Consider the following 15696-nt stretch of genomic DNA (forward strand, 5'->3'; position numbering starts at 1 on the left):
TTATAATTTTATAATTCTTCATATTATATTAAATATTATTAATATTATTATATATTATTTGTAACATCCCTAAATTTTCTCATATCTATAACCATAATCCGTATAAAATATTAAAATAAATATATAAACATAATACAAATATATCTAAAATTTTATTATTATAATATTTCAAATTATTTCTCTCTTCATAAGACTTGAAACATTTACATAAAATTTAAAACACAATTTCAAAAGAAAAATAAACATTTTCCATCATCCATCTTCTCACCGAGAAACTTTATCACCTATAACATCCTCTGCTCCCCGTGTAAAATACACGATCATCACATATCAAAGAAAAACAACCACAAAACAAAACAAAGGGTAAGCTAGGTATTTTTAAAACTTATAACACAAATATGACTTTAAACATCCATATAAATTCATCTTTTCTCATCATTACGTGTTTTGTAAAATCATTACTTCTCAAACTATTTATTTTGCAAATTCACAACAATAATTCTCTATTTATTTTTCAAATACAATAATTTTTCATTTATATATTTATTTCCAAATTCAATAACAATTTTCTTCATTTTTTAATTAATCAAATAATCAAGTTATTGTATTACATTACCGTCAAACATGATTCATACACGATTATCCAAGTCGTGCCAAGTTGGCACGACTTCTGTATGACAGGGCAGAAGTCATGCCAAGTTGGCACGACTTCAGTATGACATGGCAGAAGTTATGCCTAATTGGAACGATTTCTACATATGAAGTCGTGCCGAATTGGCACGACTTGCCTAAATTTGTAATTTTTTTTAAACGGACCCCATTTTGGTAAAAACCAAAAAAAAAAATCTCATCATGATCAAGAAACTTTAATTTAATGCAAATAAAATTACATTAAAACATAATAAAATTTCATTAAAACTTTAATTAAACTTTAATATAATTCAAATTGAATTAATTAATAATAATAACATAATAAAATTTGAATTAAAACTTTAATTAAACTAAAAAAAAAATGACGTAAAGCCGTAAGGTGCACCTGAATTAATTAACGTAAATTATTAATTGTGAATTCGTGTAGGAACGAATTTAAGTTGTACAGTTTCGTCTTTCTTCAATTTATGATGCTGTGAATTTCCGAGCCCAGTTATACCAGGTACAAAAAGTCTCAACCATAACTAAAAGTGCCACGGGAAAAGATGATTGCAGTTTCATCTTTCTTCAATTGAATTAAAAATTCAATTAATGAAAGTTTTCAAAATGACAAAAAGAGGCACACTTCATAAACCCCTAATTTTAAAATTAGGGTTCTTCAATTGGGATTAATTAAAATTAGGGTTTTTTGACTTTGATGGTTTAGGACAATTAGGGATCTATTATAGAGGAATGAAAACCTTAATCTATAAATCCTAATTTTAAAATTAGAGTTCTTAAATTGAAAATATTTTAAAATTAGGGTTCTTTGATTTTGGAAAAGCATTAATGGAGAATCACAAGATGAGCAACGAGGCTTTGATACCACATGTAAATTTTAAACATGAATGAACGTAAATTGAACACATACAATAATGTTCTCATATAGATCTTATCATATTATGATTCTCACACAATCATACAATCAAGAAGGAATAGACACGTACCTTGATCCATGAGTGATCCTAATTGAGGAGTTACTTTATCTTCTTCTTCCCAATCTATCTCTTAGCAATTCCGTTCTTGTCACTTACTTCCGTGATGGTTATCAAATGTCTCAATTTTGACGGCAAGCTTTTTGCCTTGACACTTGATGATTGTTCAATCAGCAAGTACATTTTTTCTAAAGTATACTTTTATGATATATTTGTCTTCAACTTAATAAAGAACTAAAGTCATGATTCATGACAATGATATTCATGCTTAATCATGTGGATCAAACAATACGTGTAACACACACAAACAAAACCTTACAAGACAGTAAGTGGTTGTCTTTATCAAATACTTTACATTAATAACATGGAAAAAAAATTATGGAAACAAGACAGTATGAAGAATAAGACCGAAATAGTTAATATATTGAATTTAATTTCATTAAATGAATTGTAGTTGAATCTTTTTAGACTAGATCTCTTTCAAACCTTAAATATATAAAAACATGGTTGAAAAAAATCTTCATTAATATAAAGATATATATATCATGATTACTAAAAAAATAAATTTAATAAGAAGCATGAGAATCCTTCTGGATCAAATAAGAATAAGCACTTGATTATTTAAGGTTAAAACATTGAACAATTGGGTTTAATTTAAAACAAGTGTTTTTGAAATAAATAATTTTTAAATAATCATTTATTTAAGAAATAAATAAGATTTGATTGTTAAAAAAAAAACAGAAAACTGCTTATGTTATTAAAATTGTACTGATAGGTCAAAACCGAGAGGTTAGGCCGAAAGCTAATACCAAAATAACCTCTCGATTATAACAATAAATATATTGTGCTGATAGGCAAAAACCGAGAGATTAGGCCGAAAGCTAATACCGAAATAACCTCTCGATTATAACAATAAATATATAAAATAAAATTAAAACATATATATATATATATATATATATATATATATATATCAAGACCCAAATTTACATAAGAAACCTATGTTAAGGGGTGCGTAAATAATAAAATGATGTAGAAAGAAAGTTCAAAGGTAAAGTGAAAAGCCCATTAAGGAAACTGTATAAATAGGAGATCAACATGAGAGGTAAGTAAGAGTGATTTTGGTCTGATGAACATTACATCATTTCTGACTTTGGCATCGGAGCGACTTGCAGGTACACCCCCCATCTGTGTGAAGGAGAAGCCGAGAGCACCTAGCCGAAAGAGAAGCCGAGAGCACCTACCCTGAGGAGAAGCCGAGAGCACCTAGCCAAAAGATAAGCTAAGAGCACCTACCTTGAGGAGAAGCCGAGAGCACCCAACGTCAGGAGAAGCCCAGAGTATCCAGCCCAAGAAGAAACCGAGAGAGTCCAGCCCAAGATTGGAAGATTTGTATAAGAGCTAATCTTGTCAACCTGATTCCAGTGTTCTTGGTCCTTGTTGTAAGAACATTTTGGCGCCCACCGTGGGACCGAGAAGTACTTGAAAAAGGTTGAAGACAAGATGAGTCAAAGAGAACAACAAGGTGAAGAGCATGCAGACAATGTTAATATGTCAATGGCAATGTTGGTACAACTGCAAAAAGAATTTGAGACGCTAAAAAAGAATAATGAAGAAGAGTTAAGTATGTTGAGAGCCGAAAATGCACATATGAGGAGAAAATTACAAGAGGAAACAGTTTTGAATTCATCCTTCGAAACCGTTCAACCTAGATCACAAATGAATGAAAGGTTATATCACAACGAAAGTTCCCAAACCAAGAGAAGATTGCTTGAAAACTCTGGGGTTTTTGCAGGGGCATCTTCCAGAAAACATCTGTTCTATGATGTTATAGTTGATACTCCATTACCTGACAATTGGAAAAATTTGACCATTGACAAATATGATGGAAGTACAAACCCTGATGAACATATTGCAATATATACTACTCAAATCAGCTTATATACATGGAATGATGCGGTTATGTGCAGAGTATTCCCTACAACCCTGAAAGGAGCAGCATTGAGTTGGTTCACACGCCTCCCACCTTTGAGTGTAGATTGTTTCGATACATTAGTGGAAAAGTTTGGTGCTCAGTTTGCAACTAGTCGCCCTCATCATTTAACATCGATTGCCTTAGTAAACATAAGACAAGAGAAGGGAGAGTCATTAAGAATGTTCATGGAACGTTTTGGAAAAGTTGCCTTGGGGATTCGAAATCTCAACCCAGAGGTTACCATGCATCACATGATAACAACACTAAAACCGGAACCATTTGCCGATAGTCTTTGTAAAAAACCCGTGACTAATCTTGATGAACTAAGGCAACGGGCATCAAAATTTATGCAAATGGAAGAACTGAGAGAGTTCCGAAACCAAGTAAGGATTGATGGAGGTGAGAAGAGGGTGATAGAAAGAGAAAGTGTACTTGTGGCTAGAAGAGCCCGAGAAGAGTTTAGGAGTCGAAAATTCCAACAATACACACCTTTAAATACAAATAGAGCTAGAGTTTTACAGGAAGCCATGGCAGCAGAAATAATACCACCACCAAGAAAAGCAAGAACACCGGAGAGAGTAGATCACACCAAGCATTGTGAGTATCATAAAAATCATGGTCATCATACGGAAGAATGCATTGGGTTGAAAGACAGAATAGAAGAGTTGATTCATGCGAGGCAGTTGAAACGTTTTATCCGAGGGGGAAATGCAAGAGTATGGTTAAGCCCTGAGAGAAGTTTGAGAGGGGGAGAGATAGGAGAAAGAAGGGTGGAAAGGTTTGAAAGAAGAGAAAATAAACGAGTAGATAAAAGAGATGATAGAAGGCTTGGAAGACTAGAAGAAAGAAGTGATAGAGTTTATCAAAACACACAGTCAGTAAGGCGAAGCAGGGAACGAAGTTTGGGAAGGTCGATCAGGGGGTTTATAAATACAATTTCAGGTGGCTTCTCTGGAAAAGAATCTTCGTCAGCAAGAAAACAACATCGGAGAAGTATCAGAACTGTTAATCATGTTTTTGAAAGAAGAACTCTACCACCGATGCTCTTCACAAACGAAGACTTTCAAGAAATTGATCCTGATCATGATGATCCTATGCTGGTAACGGTGGAGATAGCCGAATAAGCTGTCATGAAGACCTTGGTTGATCAGGGAAGTTCAGTTGATATCTTGTTTTGGGATACTTTTAAAAGGTTACATTTGAGAGAGGAAGACATAGTACCTTTCCGAGAGCAAATCATTGGTTTCTCGGGTGAAAGAGTTAGCACCAAAGGGTATGTTGATCTAATAACAACGTTTGGAAGAGGCAGCAAAACTAAAAAGATTAAAATAAGATATTTGGTGGTGGATGCATCCACGTCATACAACATGTTGTTGGGACGGTCTTCTTTGAACAAGTTGGGAACAATAGTCTCAACACCGCACTTAGCCATGAAATTCCCAACAGAAAAGGAGGAGATAGCAACGATTTATGTCAATCAAAAAGATGCTCGAAAGTGTTATGCAGCAGGTTTGAAGATGAATTTGAAAGCAAATAAAGATACTGAAAGAATAGTGACAATGGTAGATCTGGACCCCAGATTAAATGATGAGAGGTTAGAACCAAAAGAAGAGACAACAACTGTGGTATTGGGTCGGGACGAGAAACAATGTACTTACATAGGTGGAAGTTTGCCTGAAGAATTGTTGAACAAACTCATCACGGTGTTACGTAACAACAAAGATTTATTCGCTTGGAAACCATCTGATATTCCTGGAATTGATCCGGAGGTAATTTGTCACAAGTTGTCTGTTTGCCGAGAAGCAAGACCGGTATCTCAAAAATGAAGAAAGTTGGGAGAAGAAAGACGAAAGGCAGCAATTGAGGAAACCAAAAAGTTGATGCAAGCTGGTTTCATTCGAGAGGCTCAGTATACGACATGGCTATCCAATGTGGTGCTTGTTAGAAAACCGAATGGAAAATGGAGAATGTGCACAGACTATACAGACCTGAATAAAGCCTGCTCGAAAGACACATATCCATTACCCAACATAGACCGATTGGTGGATGGGGCGTCTGGTCAAGAGATGATGAGTTTTCTTGATGCCTACTCAGGGTATAATCAAATACAAATGTATGAACCGGATATCCCAAAAACAGCTTTCACCATAGATACTGCAAACTATTGTTATAAAGTCATGCCTTTCGGTTTGAAGAATGCTGGAGCAACATATCAAAGGTTGATGGACAAGGTGTTCAAAAATCAAATTTAAAAGAACATGGAAGTTTATGTTGATGATATGATTGTAAAATCAGGAGAAGTAGAGAAACATTTAGAAGACCATGAGGAGGTGTTTGCACGAATAAGAAAGTACAATATTCGTCTCAATCCATAGAAGTGTGTTTTCGGTGTGAGAGGAGGAAAATTTTTAGGGTTCATGTTAACAAACAGAGGTATTGAGGCAAACCCTGATAAATGTGAAGCAATAATGAAGATGGGAAGTCCGAAAAACTTGAAAGAAGTACAAAGACTAGTGGGAAAACTGAACTCATTATCAAGATTTCTACCAATATTGGCCGAGAAAGCTAAACCGATAGTAAACTTGTTAAAAAAATCCGAAACCTTTGAGTGGAATGAGCTATGTGAGCAAGCCTTTTCTCATATCAAAAGTATAGTGGCCGAACCCCCAATCTTAGTTAAACCTGTGCCAACCCAACCCATCATTTTTTACCTAGCAACTTCATAGGAGCTGCCTTGATGCAAGAAAACCCAGAGAAAAAACCGATATATTTCGTAAGTAGATCCCTTCAAAATGCTGAAACCAGATATCCCAAGGTTGAAAAAGTTGCCTTAACACTGGTGTATGCCGCGAGGCGTTTTCGACCATATTTTCAGAATCATCAGATAATTGTGAGGACAGATTATCCAATATCTAAAATTTTGAGAAAACCAGAACTTGCAGGTAGAATGGTGACATGGTCGATGGAGCTTTCAGAATATGGAATCAAGTATGAACCAAGAGGACCAATCAAAGCCCAATCCCTTGTGGATTTCATTATTCAGATGCCGACAACAACACAACAGGAGCAATGGACATTGTATGTAGATGGCACGTCAAGCAAAAGAGGAAGCGAAGCAGGGATAGTACTTGAAGGACCAGATAACTTCCAAGTGGAGATGGCGTTAAAATTTGAGTTCAAAACATCCAACAACCAGGCCGAATATGAAGCTCTTGTTGCAGGGTTATTATTGGTCAGATACATGGGAGTTGAAAATGTCGTATGCAAAACTGACTCACAGTTGTCGGTGGGACAGGTGCAAGGGGAGTATCAGGTAAAAGACCCTTTATTAATGAAATATTATCATAAAGTGTTAAATATTATGCAATGTTTTAATAAGGCCAAAATGAAATATATTCCGAGAGAATTAAACATGAAAGCAGACTCGCTATCTAAATTAGCAAGCCAACAACGACAAGTGCAACATAATTTAGTCATACAACAAACCCTCATCCATCCGACTGTTAGCCTAGAAGAATGCTTTAATGTTGTGACATTCAAAGATGAATGGATAAAAACATACATAGAAGTTATAAAGAGTCAAGAGCAAGGTGTTGAGCCAGATGCAAAAACAGCGAAGAAAATGGCTAGTTTCATTTTAATTGGTGACGAGTTGTATATGCCCCTATTAAAATGTCTGACCAAAGAACAAGTTGAATATGTAGTTAAAGAGCTTCATGAAGGAATTTGTGGACTGCATTGTGGAGCTCGAACAATGGCAACAAAAGTCTGCAGAGCTGGTTATTATTGGCCAACAATCCGAGAGGATTGCAAAATTTATGTTAAAGCATGTAAAAAGTGTCAAGAGTTTGGAAGTTTAAATCATATACCAGCGCGGGAGTTGCAAGAAATTATTTCTCCATGGCCATTTGCAAAGTGGGGAATTGATATACTTGGTCCGTTTCCGCTTGGACGTGGCCAAACCAAGTTCATGATAGTAGCTGTAGACTACTTTACAAAATGGATAGAAGCAGAAGCATTGACTAAGATAACGGCTCAGCAAGTTCAAACGTTTGTATGGAAAAATATAATATGTCGATTCGGAATCCCACACACTATTGTAAGTGACAATGGCCGACAATTCATTGACAAAAAACTTATGAAATTTTATGCAGATTTGGGGATCAAGTCCACAACCACTTCAGTTGAACATCCGCAAACGAATGGACAGGCCGAAGCTGCAAACAAAGTTATTCTTGGACAATTAAAGAAGAGGTTAGGGAGTGTTAAAGGTTTATGGGCCGAGAAGTTGTTGATATTTCTCGGCAAGTGTACCGAATCAATTGTAATATAGTACTCTTTAAAGTACGAATGTCAAACCCACAGAGAACAATTCTAATTAAGATGTTCTGTTTTAAAACTCATTAAGTATAGAAAATAATTTTGATTGTTGAGAACTTGTTCATTACCAAATTAAAGATTTCACAAGTAACTAAGAGATATAGGGTTTGATTCAACCAAATACAAAACTACCTTATCAATTATAGAGAAAGATACTTGGTATTGAATTGCGTCTATCTCAATCATCTGTATTTTGAATAATACAATATATAATACTCAAAACTACTTATTCTTGATGCTTAATTTAAAGTCATTCATCTTGATTCCTCACAGATGAAATTCATAAGATAATTTCTCAAACACTGATTCCTTAGATATTTAACAAATCATCCAGCTTTAGGAACAAAATTATAATGCAATCAATAACCTGGAATCTATTCCTAGCATTACAAGTTATCAAGTATTTTCGTCTATTTCAGATCCTTAAAGGTACTTTCCAATTAAATTTAAGGATCAAAATCAAGACTCTATTGATCAGACAGAATCAAGCAATAAGCATAAAACAAAAATACCAAGAACGAGTAGAAAAGAGAATATTATATATATATATATATATATATATATATATATATATCACCAAGAATACATTTGATCAAGGTAAATTACATTCAATCCCAAGTTAGAGAGAACTTAGCCACTCATGACAACTCCTCCAATCTTCATTCTTGATCTGGATTGCATAAGAAGGGCTGATCTGAGCAAGTTCTTCTCCTAAGAACAGAGGTTTCTTCTCTTTCTCTCACTAGTCTCTCTCTAAAAAACCTAATCTGTTTTCCATCGCTGGTTTTGAGTTATGTTTAAGAATTTATATAATCAACTTTAGCTCAAGCTAGCCCAATTTAGCTTAAGCTAGATCTTTTGGTGCATTTTTAGCTTGATCTAGCGATTCTAGCCTGAGCTAGATCAGTACTACACCTTTTAATCAACTCTGAACAGTTTTAGCTTGAGCTAGCAATTCTAGCCTGGGCTAGAATTGTACTGCACCTTTAATCAACTTTGGACAGTTTTAGCTTGAGCTAAATCCTCTAGCTTGAGCTAAATCTTCTTGTGATCTAATTAAGTTTTTACTTTTTTTTTTCTCTTTCAATGCCAGCTTGAATACATTCTTTCAATGCTTCATATTCATCTGCAATTTACACAAAAATTGAGATTAAATTTCTTCATTTGTTTCTTGGTTCAAAAAATATATAATCAGATTCAATAATTCTCAGATTAGGGTAATTTTCTTACATTAAGCAACAATTAAGTTTCAAAGTGTTCAATTTTCTCAACCATGAAAACTACACATTGGCACTTATCAAATTCCCCTCAACCTAGAATCTTGCTTGTCCTCAAGCAAAGTAATTGAATCCCAAAAAATATGAGTTCATTCTTCCCCAAAATCCTTAGAAATCAAATTTATAGTTTAATATCAGAATAACTTCATGGAAAGAGCACAAGATAATTCAACAAAAAATTATGGTGTTTCCTATCAATTCAAACCAAAACAGGATAAGAATGTATTCAATTTCCAAGGTAAACAATTTTACTCTTCACTGAGAATCAAACTAAGGAATTTCTCTCTTCATTCCTCACTGGTGAGTGTTTTCCCTCTTTTTTTCACTGAATTCCAATTTAATTTAAGGTTGCCCTTCATTTCCAGTTGATTACAAACACTTTCACAAACATAGATCTTGAGGTCTTTTTCAGGTTGTAATGAGGTTGGGTTACAAAGAAAATTTGGTTTTTCCAGGATAACAAAATGCACACTTAACAAAAGATTAGCATATTTGCAATTCAATTTCTAATTGTGTTATCCATTATCCCTTCCATAAGATTCATTCACATTGCTTCTTTTTATATTCTTGTAATCCCCTTTGCTTTTTTTTTCTTTTTTTTCTTTCATTCTCAAAATCCCAGCTGCCACACCAAACCCAATTCTTTTAATTATAGAAATTTGAATTGCACCTATGCTCTCCTTTTGTTAGCATACCACAAGGTAGGAAAATATATGTATATCAGAAGCTAGGGTGCAATAAAACAAATTTCAGCTCAAAAAGGGTTATTTTTCTGCACATTTCATCATATATTGCAAAGGTTAGCTGTTTGGTTATGAGTTTTCTCACCTCCAACTCTATTAAACATGCCTCAATCATCTCCATATTTGATTTTGTGATGCAAATTGACTAGAAAATTAGGCAACCTCAATTAACTCTTCACTAGTGAAAGTCTCTCAAACTGTTTAAAGGTTTCACACTCTCACTTGGTTGGCTAATTTCAATTCCTCATTTGTTCTCAGCCATTGCTTTCAACTGTTTACATTGTTCCAACTTTTACACATTACTATCCTTTCTCAATCTGAGTGATAGTTTCACCCACAAATTCTTTTTCAAATTAAGTCTCTGATCAATCCATTTAGTTGTTCTAATTTAAAACTATTGTTTGTTTTCTTTTTTCCAAAAAATCATACCATCATCTATCTATATACAAGATTTCACTTCACAAAATATGCAAACATCAACCACTATACTAACTTAAGCTTGCCATCAACAAAAGCTAAAGTAAGAAATATTAAACTAAACTGCTAAAGTCAACTTACTAAATTAAACTGAAAGTAAAGATAAACAAAAAGATAAAACCAGTTTTTGGTCATTGTGCATGATAAGTATCAATCTCCTCTTGTGATTTTGTTCTGCTCTATGCCAACATCATCATTCTGAACTTGAATGTTCATCATCTGCTGCTGCTCCAGTTGTTCCAGCTGCCATTTCTGGTGTCTCTTCAACTCTAATCCCAACTCCAAACTCTCCTGCCTCCCCTGAAAAATTGTGCATGTCCCCATGCCAAGATAGATAATCATCAAATTCAGTGGGTGTCAACGACAAATTATTTAATACCAGTTGTGGATTTGGTGCGACTCATTTTTCTGCACAAGTAAGAATAAACATTTCTCAAATCAAAGTGTTTTATTTGATTGGCATTTCAACAAACACTTGATATGCAATGTATAAAATGAAATTGAATGAGTACTTTTTATTTTGGTATTTTATCCATGGAAACCGTACTTAACTTTGATTATCCTATTCCACAATCCTATTCAACATCAAGACATTGAAGTTTCAAAAAGATTGAATCTTTCAATTTAAAAACGAAACTGTGAAATGGAAGCAGAAACACGCATGACTGGACTTGGTTGAATGGAAATGGCAATGAAAATGATTTTGGAGATGAGTAATTACTTACCTTGATAATGGCAATGTAGATGAAATGTTTGTTTGAGAATGGTTATGTAGATGGAAGCTTTGGAATTTTTTAGAACAGAGGGTGCTTCTGAAACTGAGTTAGGTTGCAGGGTTTTCAAAATGTGATTTTTATAAAATGCTGCAGTTTTTTTTTTTTTTTAGAAATCTCACTAGCTTAGGCTAGAGCTTCTTAGCTCAGGCTAAAATTTGACAGAGAGCAAAAAATTTGTTCTAGCTCAAGCTAGCTCGTTTTAGCTTAAGCTAAAATTTGGCAGGGAGCAACAGATTTGTTCTAGCTCAAGCTAGCTCATTTTAGCTCAGGCTAAAATTTGGCATAGAGCAACAAATTTGTTTTAGCTCAAGCTAGCTCATTTTAGCTCAAGCTAAAGTTTGGCAGAGAGCAACATATTTGCTTTAGCTCAAGCTAGCTCATTTTAGCTCAGGCTAAAGTTTGACAGAGAGCAACAGATTTGTTCTAGCTCAAGCTAGCCCAGTTTAGCTCAAGCGAAAGTTGCAGAACAATTTTTTTTTTCTTTTTCTGCATATCTAGCTTAGGCTAAAAGTTATAGCTTAAGCTAAAATTACCCTGCAATGAAATTTTCTTGAAAATTTTCATTTTGTCTTTGCCAAAAGTTTCAAACCTTTCTAAGCTTTCTTCCATCCATTCATTTCACCTAACATTTCAAACCTACATGATCATTTCACATATCAAACTGGTTTTAAAGACATCAAATATTAAAACATACTACTAAATCAAAACAAAAATTAAAAACACATTTCAAAACAAAAATTAAAGACACATTTCAAAACAAAAACACTGGGTTGCCTCCCAGCAAGCGCTCGTTTAACGTCATATAGCTTGACGCCTGATTAACATCATTGAAGGTTCAACAACATTCATATCCAATCTGAAACACTCTTTATGACCATTTGAATACTTCTTTGCTTCAAAAACATTAAAGCTTACTTCTTCATCTAGAACACAAACCTTCAATTTTCCTTTGTCTACATCAATTATAACATTGGCAGTTTTCATGAATGGTCTTCCCAATATCAAAGGTACTTCAACATCTTCTTCAATGTCCATTACAACAAAATCTACTGGGAATAGAAATTTATCTACCTTTACCAATAAATCTTCAACTATTCCATGTGGATATTTGATTGATCTATCAGCCAACTGCAAAGTCATTCTTGTTGGTTTCACTTCTACATCTCCAATTTTCTTCAGCATTGATGAAGGCATCAAATTAATACTAGCTCCAAGATCCAATAATGCCTTTCCAACAGTGAGATTTCCTATGGTAACTGGCAAAGTGAAACTCCCAGGATCTCTAGATTTTTGCGATAATGACTTTTGAATTATAGCACTGCATCCAGCTTCCAATTCAACTATCTCCTGGTCATTGAATTTTCTTTTCTTTGTCAATAATTCTTTCATGAATTTAGCATATGTAGGCATCTGCTTTAAAGCTTCAGTAAAAGGAATGTTAATTTGCAATCTTTTGAGAATATCCATAAATCTTGCAAATTGCCTTTCTTTGCATTTCTTTGTAGGAGCATGTGGATAAGGTAAATCTTTTATAGGAACACTCCTCTCTTGTTTTTCATTTTTTTTTCTATTTTCTCACCAATATCTACAACATCTTCCTTATTCCTTCTTTCTCCTCCCTCACACTCAATCTGTTCTTTTTCACTCTCTTTATCTTTTAAAACCTCCTCCCCAACAACTAAGTTTTTCCCAATTCCTTTTCCTATAATTATCCCACTTCTGGTAGTGATAGAATTGCAATGCTCCTTGGGATTGGTTTGTGTATTGGCTGAAAATTGACTTCCTTGATTATCAGCTAACTGTTTAGCCAACTGCCCCACCTGTGTTTCTAAATTCCTTATTGATGCTTCAGTATTTTTTTGATTGGATAGAGAGGCTTGCATGAACTTCTCAAAAGTATCTTCCAATTTTGATGTTCTCTCATGAATGGAAGGATAATGTGGTTGCTGCTGATAAGGGACTTGTCTGTTAGATGATCCAACCTCTTGCTTCCACCCAAATCCTTGATTTGGATTATTTCTCCATCCTTGAGCCATGTTATTTGGATAATTATATGCAAAGCCACTTTGTCTTCCTTGATTATTCATATACTGAACCTCTTCCTCTGATGGATTTTGGTAAGAGCATTGGCCATTAAGATGATTTCCGCCACAAAAATCACACTTCAAAGCTTGATTCTGCATTGAAGGAGAATTTATTGTATGTAATTGTTGAGGCAGTTTTGACATTTGCTTGGTTAATGCCTCAATTTGCTGAGTCAAAATCTTGTTTTGTGCTAAAATTGCATCTGAAGTACTAAGATCCAACACCCCTTTCTTTTGCACTGTATATCTATCATGTTGAGCTTGGTAATCTATTGAGGCTAAGGCATCAATGATTCTTATAGCTTGTTCTGCATCAACACTCATCATTGTACCTCCTGCTGCAGCATCCAAGATCATTTTAGTATCAGGCCTCAAACCATTGTGGAATATGTTCAACTGAGCAATATCCTCAAAGCCATGATTAGGACATCTTCTTAACATCACTTTAAAGCGTTCCCAAGCTTCACAAAAAGGTTCTTCTGGCCCTTGCCTGAATGTGGAGATATCAGACTTAGCCTTGATATATCGAGAGAGTGGGAAGAATCTGTGTAGGAATTTCTCTTCTACATCATTCCAGCTACTTAGACTCTGGTTTTGATGTGACTTTAACCATTCTTTTGCTTTGCCTGCAAGTGAGAAAGGAAATAGACACAGATAAACAGATTCAATATCATTTTCCACGAAGCCCATGGTCCCAACCAACTCATAGAATGTGGATAGATGAGTATAAGGGTCTTCATGATCCATTCCAGTGAATTGATGAGTGCTGATTAAGCTAAGAAAAGCTGGCTTCATTTCTAATGATTTGGTGGCTGGAGGTATAGCTATGCTGGAGAAATGCCTTGGTCCTTGTTGCATAGCATAGTCTCCCAATGTCCTTCTAGATGGATTTTGTCTATTTTCAGCCATTTGGAACTCTGTTTGATTGTGTGAGTTGAGAGTGTTGGAAGATTCTCCTTTTGCTTGTCCTTGCTTCTTCTTTTCTTCTCTCTTCTTGCTCTGATTTCTTCTAGCTGTCTTCTCAATTTTTGGATCAAATTTCAATTGATCTTCAGGAACCTGTCCTCTTAATAGCATGTATCTAAGACAACTCAAGCAAGGATTAACACAGGATAAAAAAAATAAGATATAAACAAGTGTATATTCATAAAGAAAACAAAATATTCACAATACTCAATGAGTTATACTTCAGAAATTCTTAAAAGAAATTGTTCCCCGGCAACGACGCCAAAAACTTGTTGATATTTCTCGGCAAGTGTACCGAATCAATTGTAATATAGTACTCTTTAAAGTACGAATGTCGAACCCACAGAGAACAATTCTAATTAAGATGTTCTGTTTTAAAACTCATCAAGTATAGAAAATAATTTTGATTGTTGAGAACTTGTTCAATACCAAATTAAAGATTTCACAAGTAACTAAGAGATATAGGGTTTGATTCAACCAAATACAAAACTAACTTATCAATTATAGAGAAAGATACTTGGGATTGAATTGCGTCTATCTCAATCATCTGTATTTTGAATAATACAATATATAATACTCAAAACTACTTATTCTTGATGCTTAATTTAAAGTCATTTATCTTGATTCCTCACAAATGAAATTCATAAGATAATTTCTCAAACACTGATTCCTCAGATATTTAACAAATCATCCAGCTTTAGGAACAGAATTATAATGCAATCAATAACCTGGAATCTATTCCTAGCATTACAAGTTATCAAGTATTTTCATCTATTTCAAATCCTTAAAGGTACTTTCCAGTTAAAATTTAAGGATCAAAATCAAGACTCTATTGATCAAACAGAATCAAGCAATAAGCATAAAACAAAAATACCAAAAATGATTAGAAAAGAGAATATTATATATATATATATATATATATATATATATATATCACCAAGAATACATTTGATCAAGGTAAATTACATTCAATCCCAAGTTAGAAAGAACTTAGCCACTCATGACAGCTCCTTCAATCTTCATTCTTGATCTGGATTGCATAAGAAGGGCTGATCTGAGCAAGTTCTTCTCCTAAGAACAGAGGTTTCTTCTCTTTCTCTCACTAGTCTCTCTCTAAAAAACCTAATCTGTTTTCCACCGCTGGTTTTGAGTTATGTTTCAGAATTTATATAATCAACTTTAGCTCAAGCTAGCCCAATTTAGCTTAAGCTAGATCTTTTGGTGCATTTTTAGCTTGAGCTAGCGATTCTATCCTGAGCTAGATCAGTACTGCACCTTTTAATCAACTCTGGACAGTTTTAGCTTGAGCTAGCAATTCTAGCCTGGGCTAGAATTGTACTGCACCTTTAATCAACTCTGGACAGTTTTAGCTTGAGCTAAATCCTCTAGCTTG

The 15696-nt window shown here is 34.3% G+C and overlaps 1 protein-coding gene and 1 pseudogene across 1 annotated transcript; both read left to right on the forward strand.

Annotated features, from left to right (window-relative positions):
- Positions 1-3128: 3128 nt before the first annotated feature.
- Positions 3129-4724, forward strand: LOC137809094 (uncharacterized). The gene has a single exon (XM_068610237.1). The coding sequence runs from the start codon at positions 3129-3131 to the stop codon at positions 4722-4724; it is 1596 nt and encodes a 531-aa protein (XP_068466338.1).
- Positions 4725-13749: 9025 nt separating this feature from the next.
- Positions 13750-13855, forward strand: LOC137812122 (small nucleolar RNA R71; annotated as a pseudogene).
- The last annotated feature ends 1841 nt before the right edge of the window (positions 13856-15696 follow it).

Source organism: Phaseolus vulgaris, chromosome 11, assembly GCF_000499845.2.
Source record: "Phaseolus vulgaris cultivar G19833 chromosome 11, P. vulgaris v2.0, whole genome shotgun sequence".
Classification (NCBI taxonomy): Eukaryota; Viridiplantae; Streptophyta; class Magnoliopsida; order Fabales; family Fabaceae; genus Phaseolus; species Phaseolus vulgaris.